The sequence below is a fragment of the Zootoca vivipara genome, chromosome 16 (assembly GCF_965207765.1).
Source record: "Zootoca vivipara chromosome 16, rZooViv2.hap1.1, whole genome shotgun sequence".
In the NCBI taxonomy this organism is placed as follows: domain Eukaryota; kingdom Metazoa; phylum Chordata; class Lepidosauria; order Squamata; family Lacertidae; genus Zootoca; species Zootoca vivipara.
The window spans coordinates 24,202,804-24,220,687 of NC_142599.1; the positions used below are offsets into that span (position 1 = coordinate 24,202,804).

General features: G+C 49.2%; 1 protein-coding gene across 1 annotated transcript in view; it reads left to right on the top strand.

Moving 5' to 3' along the window:
• VANGL2 (VANGL planar cell polarity protein 2) overlaps positions 1-17,264 on the top strand; it is a 43,231-nt gene extending 25,967 nt beyond the window's left edge. The window contains exons 3-9 of the mRNA XM_035097787.3: positions 5,317-5,592; positions 6,607-6,727; positions 8,358-8,965; positions 9,494-9,630; positions 10,654-10,789; positions 12,188-12,419; positions 14,642-17,264. Of these exons, the coding sequence (XP_034953678.3) occupies positions 5,522-5,592; positions 6,607-6,727; positions 8,358-8,965; positions 9,494-9,630; positions 10,654-10,789; positions 12,188-12,419; positions 14,642-14,902 (1,566 nt within the window). The 5' untranslated portion in view covers positions 5,317-5,521 and the 3' untranslated portion in view covers positions 14,903-17,264. The remainder of the gene's footprint in view (positions 1-5,316; positions 5,593-6,606; positions 6,728-8,357; positions 8,966-9,493; positions 9,631-10,653; positions 10,790-12,187; positions 12,420-14,641) is intronic.
• The last annotated feature ends 620 nt before the right edge of the window (positions 17,265-17,884 follow it).

Below are 17,884 nucleotides of genomic sequence, written 5' to 3' on the forward strand. Positions count from 1 at the left end.
GGACCCCCAAGGGTCATCTACCGGTAATCCAATCTCAACTAAATCAGTCTGATAGGTGTTGTAGTCCCATGCGACAAGAGCTGATGGGGAGTTGCGATCAAGAACATCTGGAGGGCCCCAGGCTGGGGGTGGCTGCTGAAGTGTGTATTGGATTGAATGGCTTGCCTAAGGCTCCACCAGGAATTAGTAGCAGGGTTCTCATCAACCCCTTGTCTCTGGCTTTCTCATTTTGATTTCCAAAGAAGCATTTATTATCTTAACTAGCCGCAGGTGCTGCTGACTCGGCATGGATCCATTCCGTAGCCACCATCTTTAATTGGTCCATGGCCTTCCCCCTTGCCTTTGTGTGCCGGGGTGTGTTGCATGTAAAAGGGGCGTTTTGGGATCAAAACCCGGATTGGGCTGTCAACTTGCCCCGCTGCAGGTAGATCCAGTTCTCCACCTGCCACAGGCAAAGCCCTTTTTGCACTCCTCCAACAGAAAACTTAATAGGCCTTTGCTCTAACCCTGTGGCATTGCGCAGAGCACGTAATACTCCCTTATCTTCCTTTTGAACTGGAGGACTCCTTGGCAGTGGTTTTGGGCGGTGAGCTTGCAAGGTGCGCTGGGGTGGTCGACCTGTGATTCAGATTCTTGGAGAATCTGGAGAGAAGTGGCTGAATCCATCTCCCTTTGGGGCCTGGCCTGCGGGGAGGGAGGGTGATGGGACACGCCTTGTTCGTTCCTGCAGTTGATCCCCCCCTTCCCTTCTCTCCCCCTCTACCATGCACACGTCTGCGCTTTTGAGTCTGGAATGGTGCAGGTAAGTCATACCTGGAGGCCCTGAGAGGAGAAAAGTGGAAGGCCTGGTAATTAAACAGCAGCTGGGCACCATCAAAGCATCGCTGGTGGAGCTTCTCCCCACCCCTAGCTTTAGGGACCTGCACCCGGCTGCACTGAGGCATGTGACCCATTTGAGGAACAACACGGAGAGCCCAAGTAGGTTTCCTGCTTGTTTTGGCAGCCAGGTCCATATCTGCGCTCCTTACTCCCAAGTCCGGTAGCAGAATTGGAAACTCAAGATATATAAGCTAATAGCCAAATGGCACCTTAAATCTTAACTTACGGTCTCCACAACGGACTGTCTAGTCACCCCTTTAAACGATGAAACAACAGCAACAAATTTCATTTCTATGCCGCTTTATATTTTAAAGAAAAAAAATCTCAAAGTGGTTTACAACATCAAATAAAACAATGCAGAAGCAAATAGCAACAAGACATCTGCACAGATTACCTGCCTTGTGGTGTGAAGGAGAAATCCTCACCTTGGCTACAGGAATGCAGCTTTTTAAAACCTGCCTCTGTACAGCTTGTTTTTGGAGCAAGTCCCCCTTTTTGCATTGATAAATTTGGTTTAAATAGTTACAGGTAGGTAGGCGTGTTGGTCTGATGTAGTCGAAACAAAATAAAAAAAATTCCTTAGAGACCAACTAAGTTTCTCATTGGTATGAGCTTTCGTGTGCATGTACACTTCTTCAGATGGTTTAAATAGGTTACAGGGTTGGTGACCAAAACTGGAGTAGCTTAGGTTGGCCAGCATCCTGTGACATCATTTGGGATATGTGCGAGAGGGTCTTTCCTAGACCAGCCATTGGTGGGGTGTGAGCTGTTTGGCTTGTGTGGAATGGAGGTGACAGACCCCCTACTTGCTTCCTCCTCCCAGGTCTTTAATAGCTCAGGCTGGAATGACTCTGTCTCCCCCCCCCCAACCTCCTAAACTATTTGGACTGTGAAGAGCTGGCAGAAGTACTTGTGATGGCCCCAGGGTGGTGAGATTGCCCACAAACTGGGATGAGGTAGACTGAGAACAGGCTTTGCCCTCAAGACACTGGAGGGATGTGGATAAGATAATAAACAGAGCACACAAGAAGGCTGCCTCAGATCCTCTTGTGTGGAATAAAGGCCAGAGTTCGTAGTGACATGCTTGCATCTCGCCTCTGCCTTCCTTGGTCGTAATGGGAGCCTGCATCTCCTCCAGGATGCAAAGGCCAGCCAGGTGTTTTCCAGGACACTCCTGAGGGAGGCGGCAACCCCATGTGTTGATTGTCCCCAGCATGTGGTATGCAGATGTTGACTGGATGCTATTATTAATAATAATAATAATAATAATAATAATAATTAATCCCTTCACCCTAAGGTTGCAGGGCAGGTGACAACTACTGTATTAAAACACAATATTAAAAACAGCGTAAGACAACTTAAAACCACAGAAAATAAATAAATAAATATGCACCTCAAGTGCCAAAAGCCAGGGTAAAGAGATGCAACTTCAGCATTTGACAGAAGCTGAATAACGAAGGTGCTGGATGCATCTCTGTGCAGAGGGAATTCTACAACTTAGGGGCTGACACAGAGAAGGCCCTCTCCCGAGCTGCCACCCCCCTGAGCTTCTGTGGACCCTAACCAGGAGGGCCCCCTTCTGCTAATCTTAACACCCGAGGGGGTCCATAGGGAAGGGAGGCCTGAATCTAAGGCTTTAAACACAAACACCTTAAGTTTGGGCCAGAGGCGAGATGCAAGTGCAGGTGTTTTAAAACAAGGATTATATGAGAACTAAACAGAGCCCCAGTTCTGGGCAGTTGAAGTTTCTGAGTCGTCTTCAGGGGCAGTGAAAGATTCATGCATTGCAGGGGGTTGGCCAAGAAAGTCAACGCGGTTCCTTCCAGAAGATCAGAAAAGCTACCTTCTACCAGCTTGGACTGTTTGCTTCACTGGCCCAGTATTGCCCACTAGTGATGACTTTTTTTACAACCTCATTTCCCTGTATCTTAATTTGATGAGCTTTCATTAAAGATTAGATAAAATCTTACTTTCAAAGAGATTTGATTAAAAAAAACCTCGTGCACAAAATGATTTAAAAAAAATTATTTATCAGTTTTTTTGGCCATTTTTGAAGTCACTGTAAGCAGAAATAAAATTGAACCCAAGCAACATTATAAAGGGTCATCAAACACACAAGGAAGATTTTTATCTGCAGTAACCGTATAGACGCCGCTAGAGGACAATGTTTTGCTACCTCTCCTGTAGGTTCTTTCCCCAGCATGCCCAGCAGGGTCTGCTGGCTGAGTTTTGAGGTTCCGAAAAGGGGCTTTTACCTTGCGCAGGTGTGACATTTGTATACCCTATGTTGCTAAGAACACTCCCCATTGTGGAATGTGGTGTTGTGTCCAAATTTGATACGAAATATATATAGAATTGTTAATACAATTTTATGAAATGGTAAAACGGCATACAAAAAAACGGTTTGTGCGTAACCTTTTTAAATATTTCAATGGAATATACCTCATTTTAGTTATTAGTAGGCAAAAGTTCATCCATTTGTGCTACAGGAAATAATTTTTGAGGGGGGGGAAATGAAAAAGTCATCACCCTATCGCCCACTCTGGCTGGCAAGCAGGGCTTGCCCCATTCCTGCCACCCTGTGGACCTTTTATCTGGAGGTGCCGACTCAGAGGTGCCTCTACTTCTGCTGTTCTGGCCCCTCCCCTGGGAGAGGGGAAGAACCTGATCTGGCAGGTTGTGTGTGTTTTTTTTATGGAAGGCCCCTTTGCCGAGCAGGCTGGGATTCCTCCCAGAGCGCCTGACTTGCCCGGACAAGAGTCCCAAAGCCCTGCGGTGGGCGCGTTTGCCTTGGATGGCTGATTCCCTTGCCTTGGCTCCAACCCTGGGCTTGCTCTGAGGCAAGCGATATCTGGAGCAGAACATTAATGCGAGTGTAAGTCATGTGAAACAACGCTCATCATTTTGCAACATTGGTAATAATGCAAGTGGCGCTGCTGTGCTTTTGTGTGTCTGTGTGTTGACTTCTGGTCTCCTCGGCCTCCCTTCCCCGGGGCTGTTGGAAATAACTGAGCAAGCACAGTGAAGCCCTTTCTTGTTTGGGGTAAGATGTTCCCGCTTCCAGGAGAAGCTTCTTTGTAACCCAGACGGTCGGATTTAGAGGCCCAGGCCCATTTTAATTCTCCTAATAACCGGGACTGTCTTAATCACGTGATGCTGGTGAGGGCTTTCGGTATCAAGGAAATCTTGTTCGTGAAACTGGGATCTGGCCTACGCAACTGAGAGTTTTTCTGTGTGTATGGAGATGGGGAGAGAGCATGTTGTGGGGCGGTGGGATGAGAGAAAAGCCTGAATGTATTGAGGAAAATTAGGGGGCGTGTCACTCTTTTTTGAATCTGGATCTCTGTGTCCACAGTTCCTATTTCTGAGACAATGGCTTCTAAAGTAAGAGTTGATGGTTTGGGCTGGGGAGGGGGCTGGTTTCTTACTGGGGCAGATGCCTTGAAAGAAGTCCAGTAGCTAATGGACAGAATGGTTTAGTTGAGATTTGTACATTGCAGGGGGTTAGACTAGAATTGGTGGCAGGGGATGGCTAAACACTGTCATGGGCTGCTGACCCCAATACAGTGGTGCCTTGGTTTAAGAACAGCTTAGTTTATGAACAACTTGGATTAAGAACACTGCAAACCCGGAAGAAGGTGTTTTGGTTTGTGAACTTTGCCTTGGAAGCAGAACATGTTTCGCTTCCTGTTGAGTGTGTTTCATTTGTAAATTGAGTCCCCCACTGCAGTGGAAAAGCACGCCTTGGTTTAAGAACGTTTTGGTTTAAGAACAGACAGATTAAGTTCGTAAACCAAGTTACCACTGTAAAGCAAAATTTTCTAATCCCCCTCCAATGCCTTGCACAAAGAGGCATTCTCACTGGGTGAAAAAATTTTCTGTTCAGCAGCAGTTCAGATAAGCAATGATACACTCTCCTCAGCTGATCTACACAGATTAAATATAGGGCAGGGTTGTGTGTGCATGTGAGAATGTGGGTTCATTGCACCTACCACTGGCATTTGGGCCCCAGAGGGCTGCCCCAAAAGGTTAGTGGGGTGACTTCCTGCGGATTTGGAGATAAGCCTCTCCTCTCCCTGATCCTGGTGTTTTATCTCTCGGGGATGGGGGTGGAGGGGAAAGGAAACATCTGGATTTATAGTCAATTTAGGTGTGACACAGAACTCCTGGTATATCCTGCTTCCCTACCCTCCTCTGCACAAACACTTTAAAAAACAAACAAACCCTGCAGGTGGAATGCTAACATATCAGGGTTCTAGCTTGAAGTGCTGCTTTTCTACATGTGGGGTCTTTTTTTCTTTGTCTTTCCTTAGTAAATATGCATTAAGCATGCCGGTCCTTCAGCTATAGATCGTACCATATGCTCTCTCCCGACTTGTCTCGAGGGCTGGGCCTGGTGAGCATGGTTAAGCAGTTTCTGCCTCCCTCCTTCTGCAGGTGCCCCCTTTTTTTCTTCTAAGACGAGCCCAGCTAGCCGATCAAAATAGAGTCCCTCAAGGTGAAAGTTGACTTTCTGAAGGTGCCCCTCGGCCTGAAGAAGCCCACTCTGAAAGAGGCAGCGGCTGCCTTGGCGGCTGTCCCGGGGCCTGGGAGACCCAAGTCCATCAACGTGGACCGCTACAAGGCGCGGCGCTCTGACAACATGGACAACGAGTCTCAGTATTCCGGGTACTCCTACAAGTCCGGGCATTCCCGCAGCTCCCGAAAGCACAGGTGAGTCTGCCGGTAGGATGCACCCTTGGGCCTACCGCTTTGAGCCAGGGGGAGCACTTGGTTTAAACCAGGGTTTCCCGATATTGGGCCTCTAGTTGTTGTTGTTGGACTACAACTCCCATCATCCCTACCTAGCAGGACCAGTGGTCAGGGATGATGGGAATGATAATCCAAAAACAGCTGGAGACCCAAGTTTGGGAAACCACGGTTTAAATTGTTGCAGTGAGCTCTCAGTGTGGGGCTGCTCTGGAAGACTGCATTAATGTAGAAAGTCCTGAGCAACTTGGGTTCAAGGGGGTTCCCTTGTCTCTGCCCACCTTGTGTCTAGGAAAACATGAAGTACTCTAGCACGCAGCTCTGTTCTTCGTACATTCTGCCTTATTATTATTATTATTTTATTTTATTTTTTAAAAAGTCATAACAATAAACTCCAAGCAAAGTTAAAAGTTATAATATAAATTTGTCCATTGCTGCAATGTTACAAAACAATGACAATAAGCTTTAATTATACATTGCCGTATCGAATCCCCTGCGCACCTCAATTTTCAAAACCTTGAAACCAAAAGCACCATCAAATCTAATGCACACCCTAGTTTTAGTGAGTGAATTTGACCAAGAAAGATGTGCATTACATTCAAGTAAATAAGGATTGGAAATGTTTAATGAGCAACCATGGCAACAGGGCTGGGCAGTATATTGATATATTGTCCAAAACCAGTTTGAAGCTCATATTGTGACATCGGTTTTATAGTTTTTGACCTGGCAATATATTGTGAAACATGGTGTGTGTGCATGCAAGTGTGAGCTCAGTGGGTAAGGGCCTGATTCTATTCATGGCACTTTCCTGCGGGTCCAACACCTACAGAACTGTGGGGCTGTGTCTGTAGGCGACTGTGAAGACAAGATGGGAGGACTTGGTGGGCTGTAGCTGCCCTGAGGTGCTGAGCAGGACAGTGTCCTATTTCCTTCCATGGTTCTTAGTGTGCATCTCTTCCTCCCTTCTTCCCATTGCAGAGATCGACGGGAGCGGCACCGTTCCAAGAGTCGAGATGGGAGTCGAGGGGACAAGTCGGTGACCATCCAGGCCCCTGGGGAGCCCCTGCTGGACAACGAGTCAACTCGAGGCGACGAAAGGGTGGGTGGCTTGTGGCCGAGTAAAGAGGGGAGCCCCTTTGCGAGGGCCAGGGGCCCGCCACCTCCTGCCCGCCTTTTCCTGGCTGGCTTTCCCAACCAGCTAACACCTAAACAGCGAGTGATTTATTCTGAGGTTGGGCTGGGCAAATGTTCCAGGGAGCTTCCATGTGCTTTGTTCGGTAATGGAGAGAAGCAGCGGCAGGCAAACCTGCACGTCAGCCTGGATAGCTCAGTTGGTTAGAGCGTGGTGCTGATAATGCCAAGGTTGCTGGTTCGATCCCCATATGGGACAGCTGTGTATTCCTGCATTGCAGGGAGTCGAGCTAGATGTTCCTCAAGGTCCCTTCCAACTCTAAAATTCTGTGGAGCTCTGTATTTGGCGAGTCTCCTAATTGGATACAGGTTTCCTGCCCAAAGTGACTCGCGGGCAGGGAAATTTTGTGTGCCGTGCTGCTGGTGGATCCTATAAACAAATGGAAATGTTCTTTATGTAGTCAATCATTTATATATACATGAATAAATGTGCTTATAAACGGAAAGACGAAGGGGAAGTGTTCGGGAAAACTTAGAGTAGGGAGATTGGTTTGACAGTGCCAGGAGTTCCCCCAATTTGCCACCCATGGATGAGGGCAGTGCATTGGGGCCACCATTCAAGTTTAGCCCTAGTATCAATAAGATACTTTTATCATGCTCTGACTGAAGTTAAAAGCACTTTTTAGCCTTTGCTCATCCAGTGGGGGGCAGGGCAGCATCAGATGGGGAGGCATGCAGGACTTCTTTTAGGTTGGGGTCTTGACCTGTTAGCAAGAAATGTATCAAAAAGCCCTTGGCAATAGGCTTACCGGGGATCAGAAATATTAGGACAGAGGTGCACATGAAACACTTAATACAGAGGTAGTCCCATCTGGTCCAGCCAAAATGATCAAGGGGCCGGAGCGGTGTTCCTAAGAGGCAAGGTTTTGCAGCATTTGGGACTTGAGAGGAAATGTAAGTAAGGGGTGACACGAAAGAGCTTTATGAAATTATGCGCGGCATGCAGAAAATGCATAGGGAAACGTTTTTCTCCTCTCATAATACTAGAACTCTGGGACATCCCACGAAGTGGAATGTTGGAAGGTTCAGGGCACGTGGAAGAAGGCCCTTCACGTGGCGCATAAACTATTTAACTCGCTCTCACGGGAGGCAAGGATGGTTTTAAAAAGAGAGTTGGACAAATGTGCGGATGTTAAGGCTATCAACGGCTACTGGACATAATGGCTTGCCTCTGTTTGCCTCCACAGTCAGAGGCAGCAAATGCTTCTGAATCCCAGTTGCTGGGAAACCGCAGGAGTGGCGAGTTGCTCTTTGTGCTCAGGTCCCGCTTGCGGGTTTCCCATTCCGGCATCTGGTTGGCCCCTGTGAGAACAGGACGCTGGACTAGATGAGCTATTGACTTGATCCTGCAGGCTCTTACAGGCGTGTGACTAGACAAGGGAGGAGCAGCACCCGTCTGTTGAAGTACACATGAAGAAGCTTTAAGGCAGAGTCAGTCCCCGGGACTTGACCCTTCTTTGTGCAAGAAGGTGTCCTACCATGAGGTGTCTGCCTGCTTCCTCACCTGCCGCTGCTTAGCCCTTTCCCTTCTTTTGCAGGACGACAACTGGGGAGAGACCACGACGGTGGTGACGGGCACATCTGAGCACAGCATCTCCCACGATGACATCACGCGCATCACCAAGGACATGGAGGACAGCGCCCACCTGGACTGCTCCCGCCACCTGGGCGTCTCGCTGGGCGGGGCCCTGGCCCTCCTCTCCTTCCTCACGCCCTTGGCCTTCATGCTGCTGCCCCAGCTGCTGTGGGGGGAGCGGCTGGAGCCGTGTGGGACGCCTTGTGAGGGGCTCTTCATCTCGGTGGCCTTCAAGCTCCTCATCCTCCTGCTGGGCAGCTGGGCCCTCTTCTTCCGCCGCCCCAAGGCCTTCTTCCCGCGGATCTTTGTCTTCCGCGCACTCCTCATGGTGCTCGTCTTCCTCCTGGTCGTCTCCTACTGGCTCTTCTACGGCGTCCGGATCTTGGACTCTCGCGACACCAACTACCAGGGCATCGTCCAGTACGCCGTCTCCCTGGTGGATGCCCTTCTCTTCGTCCACTACTTGGCCGTGGTTCTTCTCGAGCTGCGGCAGCTCCAGCCCCACTTCACCCTCAAGGTTGTCCGCTCCACCGACGGGGCGAGCCGGTTTTATAACGTCGGCCACCTCAGGTGAGGAAGGGCGGCAGTAGAAGGGTGCACAGGTGCCGGTAAAGCGTGTTCTGATGATGATGACAACAACCTGCCCTTCGCCAGCACGTCCTAGGACGAGTTACAACAATTAAAAATTTTAAAAAGGTTCAGACGTGTTACAGTCACAAGAGTAGAGTGGAGCATGAAACACGCATCCTGAAGGCCAGGATTGATTTGTTTGAGTGACTTCAGTAAGATTTTTTTTTAAAAAAATAATACATCTCCCATCTGACAGGCAAACAACTATTTGTTGTTGACACCGGAAGGCAGCCCTTTCCAGGGGAGTTTTTAATGGCTGATGTTTTATTGTGCTTTAAATACTTTGGCCGGAGCTGCCCAGAGTGGCTCTGGGGCAACCCAGCCAGATGGGCGGCATATAAATAATGAAATCGTTACTGTTGTTATATTATTAAAATGAATGAAATAAGTAACAGGCACTGGAGACTCCATTAATCAGTAAATCAATTCATCTGAGGACCCCCCTTTTCTTTCTCTGTCTCCTTGCAGCATCCAGCGAGTTGCTGTGTGGATCCTGGAGAACTACTACCACGACTTCCCGGTCTACAACCCGGCCCTCCTCAACCTCCCAAAGTCTGTTCTCTCCAAGAAGATGTCTGGCTTCAAGGTGTACTCCCTTGGCGAGGGTGAGTGATCCCGGCTCTCTGAATCATAAAACCGCAGGCTTGGAAAGGGACCCTGAGGATCATCTAGTTTAGTGTTTCCCAATGTTGTGTCTTCAGCTGTTTTTGGACTACAACTCCCGTCATCCCTAGTGGTCAGAGATGGTGGGAATTGTAGTCTGAAAACAGCTGGAGAACCAAGGTTGGGAAACACTGATCTAGTCCAACCCCCTGCAATGCAGGAGTATGCAGCTTTCCCACCTGGGCATGATCAGCACCGTGCTCTTAACCAGGTGAGCTAGGTGTACATGTGAAGCAGTCTTGCAAATAGTCAGAGCATTGACCCACCTGGCCTGTCAGCCTCTTTCCTAGGGCTCTAACCTGTTCCCTTTGGTCTTCTGAATGGGAGGGCTGGGGTTTGAACCCAGCAGCATAGGAGCCAACTCCTAGGGGCCGAGGTCCCTTCAGACACCCACCCACCCTAAGTTGATGGACATTGCCATTCAAATGGTGTGTGTGCATCATGTCATGTGATTGATTATGTGAGGTGCGGCTTACCTGTCCCCCCCCCCATATTTTATTCAAGTTGGTACCCCTGCTGAGCATCCAGTGGCTGCTCTTCCATTGAATTATGCTCCTTCCCCTGGTCCCCATCCCCCCGCCATCCTGCACAGGCCTGCATCTTCACTGCTGGTTCCTCTCTCCTCTTTGGCCACATTCACACCATACATTTAAAGCACTATGATACAACTTTCAACCGTCATGGCTTCCCCCAAAGAATCTTGGTAGAGTTTAAGACTACTGAGAGTTGTTAGGAGTCTCCCCACCCCCCCACCCCCCGGCCACGGCCATTGCTCTCCCAGATTAAAATTTCCCAGAGTTTCCTGGGGAAAGAGGGGTTGATTGTTAAGCTAAGCTACTCCGGGAATTGTAGGAGGGGAATTGGGCTCTCCTAAAAAAACTCTCAGTGCTCTATGCGTGATTGCAAAAGGTGGTGGCCAGAATTTGAAGCCGCCTTGACCACCCCTCTCTCTTCCCGCCCTCCAGAAAACACAACCAACAACTCAACAAGCCAGTCGCGGGCTGTCATTGCCGCAGCGGCCCGACGGAGGGACAGCAGCCACAACGAATATTACTACGAGGAGGCTGAGCATGAGCGCAGGGTGCGCAAGAGACGCGCAAGGTATGCACAAAAGGGGATGGCTGTGTGTGCCTGTTCGTCCCACAGCAGAGAAGAAACTGAGCTTGACTTGCCAAGTCCTTACGGTTGACATTAGGTAAAGGTAAAGTGACCCCTGACCATTAGGTCCAGTCGTGACCGACTCTGGGGTTGCGCGCTCATCTCGCATTGTTGGCCGAGGGAGCCGGCGTATAGCTTCCAGGTCATGTGGCCAGCATGACAAAGCCGCTTCTGGCAAACCAGAGCAGCACACGGAAACGCCGTTTACCTTCCCGCTGTAGCGGTTCCTATTTATCTACTTGCACTTTGACGTGCTTTCGAACTGCTAGGTTGGCAGGAGCTGGGACCGAGCAACGGGAGCTCACCCCGTCACAGGGATTCGAACCGCTGACCTTCTGATCAGCAAGCCCTAGGCTCAGTGGTTTAACCACAGCGCCACCTGGGTCCAGTACGGTTGACATTATGCACTGTAAACTCCTTGAGGCAAAGTTGTGAAATTTATGGAAATTCTGGGAAATCGTGCAATGCTGACTTCCCTAGCGAACCTAAACTTGTTTCATCGGTTTTACAACTTAAAATGCATTCGTTTTATCATGGCTTGTGAAATTGTGCTGTTTTTGCACATTTGTGAAATTCACACGGCCCTCCTTTCTGTCAGGGGATTGTTGCGGCTACTCCCGAGTAAAGACGCTCCAGTCCGTTCTGTCTTTAAGGGTTTTATTGTGCATACTATTTACAGTGCAGAGATAGCAGAAAACGTTGACCTCCTAGTCACTCTCAGAATCCGGTAATGGCGCCCTTCTGCTCTGGGGCCAGCATAATAGCTTGGTCACCCTGAAACGCCGCCCTCTAACCTTGCGTTTGGGCGCGCGCCTCAATTCGGGCGCCGGAAGCGGCTGTGCTCCCTCTTCCACTTGTTGGCTAGGGCAGTTCAGGGGCTCTGATACATCGCTGAGCTGTCCCTCCTCCACTTGTTGGCTTGAGCGGTGCAAGGGCTCTGATACCTCGCTGAGCCTTCCCTCCTCCTTTCTGCTCCCCTCCTCATTCCCCCCACCTGGATGATGGGGGGAGGCTCCCTGTAGGGAGTCCCACTGACATTTTCCTTCCACAAATTTCTGCAAATGTTCCAATACCTTTTGCTCCTTTTCCTTCCCTCCACTCCCTCCTCTCCTCTCACTGTGGCTTTGAGAGGTGAGCATGCAAAAGGGTCTGCAGTCCATGGCTTACTACAGGCACCCCCAAACTTCAGCCCTCCAGATGTTTTGGACTACAATTCCCACCTTCCCCGACCACTGGTCCTGTTAGCTAGGGATCATGGGAGTTGTAGGCCAAAACATCTGGAGGGCCGCAGTTTGGGGATGCCTGGCTTACTATATCGCAGGGCCCCTCTTGTCCCGACAGGCTGGTGGTGGCTGTGGAGGAGGCCTTCACTCATATCAAACGGCTCCAGGAGGAGGACCAGAAAAACCCACGGGAGATCATGGACCCGCGAGAGGCAGCACAGGCCATCTTCGCCTCCATGGCCCGGGCCATGCAGAAGTACCTGCGGACCACGAAGCAGCAGCCGTACCACACGATGGAGAGCATCCTGCAGCACCTGGAGTTCTGCATCACACACGACATGACACCTAAGGTAGCAAAGGGAGATCGGAGGGCCAGCCGAGATAAAGGGCTGTTCTGTTAATCTTATATAGGATTCTTCTACAGAAACTGCATTGTATCCCACTAAACTGTACGCTTAATATGGCATGCAGCCTAGAATATTTGGGTGTGGGTATGTGCCCAAGAGTCACTGTTGCTGCTATGCCATTCTGGCATAGTTAAGTAGAGCTCTTCTGGATCATAACAAGGCTTGGGCCTGGTCCGTTGTCTTGACAGCAGCAGCCCGTCTCATACCGGTAGTTGTGTATCCCCATCAGCCGGCATTCGGAGATAGACTGCCTCTAAACTTGAAGGTTCAAATTTAGCTCTCATGGGACTCTCAACATTCACCCTTTCTCGACACAGCTATAACAGGCCAGCTTTTTGTCTGAAGCCGTTGCTGTTTTTTGGACTAAAAGGCCTTTCCTCAGCAATTTCCCAGAGTGCCTTACAAAAATGGGGAAACCCAGACCCTAGGCATTTAGGCTTTAAAGCCCAAGATCGGAAGCAACTTATGAAGCCTTCAAATGTCTGTTTAGACTCTTATATCTCATCATCCCTGATCACTGGCTATCGCTAGCTGGGGCAGATGGCTTGGGGAGAGACTGGGCTTATATTTTGGTTTGTTATTCTTCGTTAATGTGGTAGCCACCTTTTTTGAAGTGTAACAGAAAGGTGGGATATACAGTAATACCTCTGCGAACGTACACCCCCGCCGACCGTCCATTTCGGCGAACGTTCGCGGCAAACCCGAAAGTACCGGAACGGGTTACTTCCAGGTTTGCCGCATGAGCAGAAGCGCAAACCGCTGCACGTGCGTGCGCAGAGTGTCACTTTGTCGAGTGTCCCTTTTGTCCAGGGGTCAGCAAACTTTTTCAACAGGGGGCCGGTCCACTGTCTCTCAGACCTTGTGGGGGGCCGGACTATATTTTGAAAAAAAATATGAACGAATTCCTATGCCCCACAAATAACCCAGAGATGCATTTTAAATAAAAGGACACATTCTACTCATGTAAAAACACCAGGCAGGCCCCACAAATAACCCAGAGATGCATTTTAAATAAAAGGACACATTCTACTCATGTAAAAACATGCTGATTCCCGGACCGTCCGCGGGCCGGATTGAGAAGGCGATTGGGCCGCATCCGGCCCCCGGGCCTTAGTTTGGGAACCCCTGCTTTTATCAAACGTCTGGGGCTCACAGGTACCACTGTAAATATTTTTAGGCATTCCAGGCTCTTGTGTATGTATATGGAACCTCACTTCAGGTGTCTGAGCTATAGAGGAGCCAAAAGCGCTTTGTCCTCATTCAGATGGCCTGCCTAACAAGGGTGTTTGTCATGGGGTCAAGTCTCAGTGAGGGCAGTAGTTTCCTGCTTGCCCTCTAGAGCAAGGTGATCCAGGAGCACTACCACCATTGAAATATATGGCAAAGGGTCAAGAAACAGGTTCCCAAATGCTTCTTTGGGCTATAAGTCTGAAAGGGTTAAAGATACCTGTTCCAGAGCCTGTTGGGTTAAACCAGGCATCCCCAAACTTCGGCCCTCCAGATGTTTTGGACTACAATTCCCATCATCCCTGACCACTGGTCCTGTTAGCTAGGGATCATGGGAGTTGTAGGCCAAAACATCTGGAGGGCCGCAGTTTGGGGATGCCTGGGTTAAACAAAAACAAAAGCACACCAATGGCGCCCCCTAGCAGTGTAAAGCATGATTGCAAGTACTGTTAAGATTGGCCTACGCTGCTTCGCGGTGACTGCCTCCCCAGCTTTTGCAGCCTACAAACAAGCACTAAGCTCTTTCAAGCAGGGTTTTAGTATTTACCATGTGTTAGGCAGTGCAGTTGAATTGGCGTTTGAGGGTGGGGGTTACATATTTCAGCTTAAAGTAAAGCTTCATTCATTGGACGTTGGGTTGTTGGATATCGCCCTTACATTCAGAGCCAGATTACAGATTCCTTGACATGATAGAAGTCTACTAATGACATGTTAGAAGGGCATATAAAGAGAGGACAGGGAAACATATTTCTCCCCTCTCTTGCAACACTTTTGGACCCTCAATGAAGCTGAAGATTTGGGACAGATAATAGTAGTAGTAGTAATAATAATTGGCCACTGGGATAACACAATGTTGGACTCGACAGGCCATTGGCTGGATCCAGTTGGGCTCTTCCTCTGTTCTTAAGACGTGTCCCTTCTCTCTCTCCTCTCTGCAGGCCTTCCTCGAACGATACCTAACGGCTGGGCCCACCATCCAGTACCACAAAGACCGCTGGCTGGCTAAGCAGTGGACTCTAGTCAGCGAGGAGCCAGTGACCAACGGCTTGAAGGACGGGGTGGTCTTCGTCCTGAAGCGCCAGGACTTCAGTCTGGTGGTGAGCACGAAAAAGATCCCCTTCTTCAAGCTCTCGGAGGAGTTTGTGGACCCCAAGTCGCACAAGTTTGTGATGCGGCTTCAGTCAGAGACCTCCGTGTGAACTGAATCTGGGGTTTAGGGGCTTGGATGCCAGAGGAGCGATTTGCGACGGGGAGCAGCCCGGGTGCACAACGCCTGCCTCGTAGGAATTTAGAGGAGATTTCCAAGTTCAGGGTTTGGAAAGAGGTATTTCCACCAAGTTTACCTTCCTGGAGTTGGGAGTTTGCACCTACGACCTTACATCTTCTGATGCCGCCATCGATGGACCTTTCTTCACAATGCCAATGGAGGGGTGGGGTGGGTGCCCTCTTTTTCTTGTCCCTCCCCGGGTTTTTCATATTTTTTTCGTAGCAAAACTCCCAGAAGGTGTGCAAGTGGAAAGGAGGGTATCTTCCCCACCCCCCAACCCTTGGCCTGGTCCCGAGTGAAGTGATTGAAATTTATGGTGCCAAATTTTAAGGGCTAATTCCGTTCACTGTCTTCACCAGCATCTCCAAACATGGTTGTGGGTCTGAGGAACCTTCTTGAATGTTTGTTTGGTTGTTGTTGTTTTTTTAAAAAGGAACACAAACCGACTCTAACCTCACAGTTCTGGCCTTGGAAATATCACCTGATGCTGTTGTAGCGGTTGCCGTCCATCTTCTCTTGTTCTCTGAGCTTGCACAAGACTTTTGCGGAGTCCCACGAAAGCAAATGCCTGTGGATGGTCGGCTTGTGTGGCTGCTATTTTTGTAATCTTCCATCATTCTGTGGCACATGCAAAAGAACAAACAAACCCCAACCCAGCCAGCTCTCCCAAATTTTTGCAAGTCCGATCTACAAATCACCCTGTTTCAACTTCCTCTGGGGTCTTTCTCTGACTCAAGTTTTTAAACACACAAAGACACATTTTGGGGGGAGATGGGGTGAGGCTTTTTTAAAATGGTGACTTTTTTTTAAAGATGCTGTTCTCTTTTAAAGGACATCCTGTGTGTTGTAAATAGTTGACTTCTCTAGGGTGACCCAACCTGTCTCCTGGCTGGGTCTGCCTCCTTGACTATTCCCTGTGGTATGACTTGAAAGAAGGCTGTTACATTCTGTAGGACTTGGGTATAAGCTGATAAACTGACCCCCCCCTCCCCTTTCTGGAGTGTGAGAGGCTGCTGCTTTTGCACAAGCCCCTTTGAAATGAAAGGCAGCCCCCACGAGCGGGTGGGTGTTCCTGTTCATTTTGACAAGGCTTCTGCAGGGAAACTGCCCAGTGGATCCCACCCTCTTTGAAAACCACAGCAAAATGCTGTGAATTTCAGAGCTCTGGAGCAGCCTTGCTCCCTCCACATTGGGTCCCCCCCCCCAGATCCTCACTATTATGTTTTTTTTTAATTTTATTTTTTAAAAGCAGGTTCTTCCCTTATAACAGCTGCACTGAAGAAAATTCTCCAGTGTGAGAAATGGGCAATTTACGGCTTTGCTCTTCAAGCAGGCCGGCTTTCTGTCTGTGTTGTGGAGTGGTTTGCCTCCACTCAACCTTGAACAGCTTTGGTGGAGAGACAGAACATCTGGGTGAAGCTGCTGTCTTATCATCCCAGAAAGGAGCCCCCTCCTCCCCTGTTACTTTCCCCAGGCAACCCTCCCCCCCCTGCCTTGAGCTTTTATGCAGCTCTGCCAGCCGCCTCAATGCCTTTTGGGAAATCCAAGAACAAAGATGTTGATTGGCTGCCCCCCCCCTGCCACCAGAGCCTGATGAACTCCCATTGTCCTCTTTGTGCTTTAAATGTTTGTTGTTCTGTTTGGCTATTTCTTCTGGAAGAAATCCCACGCACCCACCTTTGCTACAAGGAATATATATACCTCAGGAGTTTTTCTGCCGAGGTTCTTCCCATAGCTGCGCTGCAGTTTCAACTTACCTAGGGTTGTTTCTTAAAATAAAATTAATTATTATTAAAAGTAGGTGTCGGGTTGCTCTCAAACTAATTGCAGTGTTGCTGCTTGGTGAGAGCTACTCAAGCCTTCTCTCATTGTGGGTGGTTCTTCTGGGGGGGTGGTAAGGATGTTGGGGTGAGAAATCTCAAATGGCATCATTGGCCAGGCTCCTCCTCCTCCAGCCATTTTAGACTACAACTCCCACCAGCCTCAGCCCACGCAATTATGCTAGTTGTGGAGGATGGGTGTTGTAGTCCAAAACAACTGGAGGGCAACAGCCTGGCTAAGGGCTGTCAGATTGTATCACTGTGATGTTAAAATTTTATTTCACTGTGATGATTTTTTTAAATGTTTTATTTTTTATATATATATTTGGAGCACGATCCAGCCAGAAGGTGAAGCACTTTCTCAATGAATTCCCTTTGATTGCAGCATCTGTCCTGTTGAAACCAATGTGCAACGCTATGGCTGGATTCTGCCTTTTTAAAAATTTTAATTATTAAAGGAGGACTTTGAAAAGATGTTTCCTTAAGTTGGATCTGTCCAGTTTCGGGTGGGGCGGGGGTGAGGGGAGTAAGCATTCCAGAACCTTTCCCCCTGCTGTGGAATCCCACATGACGAAATGGGAGACCTCCTGATGGAGGCCACTTAGGACCTCTTCGGCACATCTTGGTTGAAAGGGCACACCTGAAAATGTGAAGTCCAAACATCATCTGTTGGCTACAGTCGCGACCGGAGTGGGGTGGGGGGCTTGCTGGGGCCAGCTGTAGCTCGCTGCCCATTGGGAAGCCCAGCCTTGCTGGTTGCAAAATGGCCTTCAGAAACCTGAAAATGGGGCCTACCTGCATCAGTGGGACATTGCTCCCCTGTTGTACTGGTGAATATTTGCCCCTCTTTTCTCTGCCAGAAGGCGCCTCCTGTTGCGCCATCTCCTGCCCTTTATTTTTGGTCTTCATTTTTCTACCTATGAAATCTGCTTCACTTCTGCCATAAACCTGCTTTAAACTAATGGCAACATCTCCACCCCCCAACACTCCTGTATGGCTTAGCCTACTATACATGCAGATCTCCTTGATCTGGGTGCTAACACCTCTACCAGGGCAGCCGAAATGTGACCCAAGAGCCACGTAGCAGCCCCTTC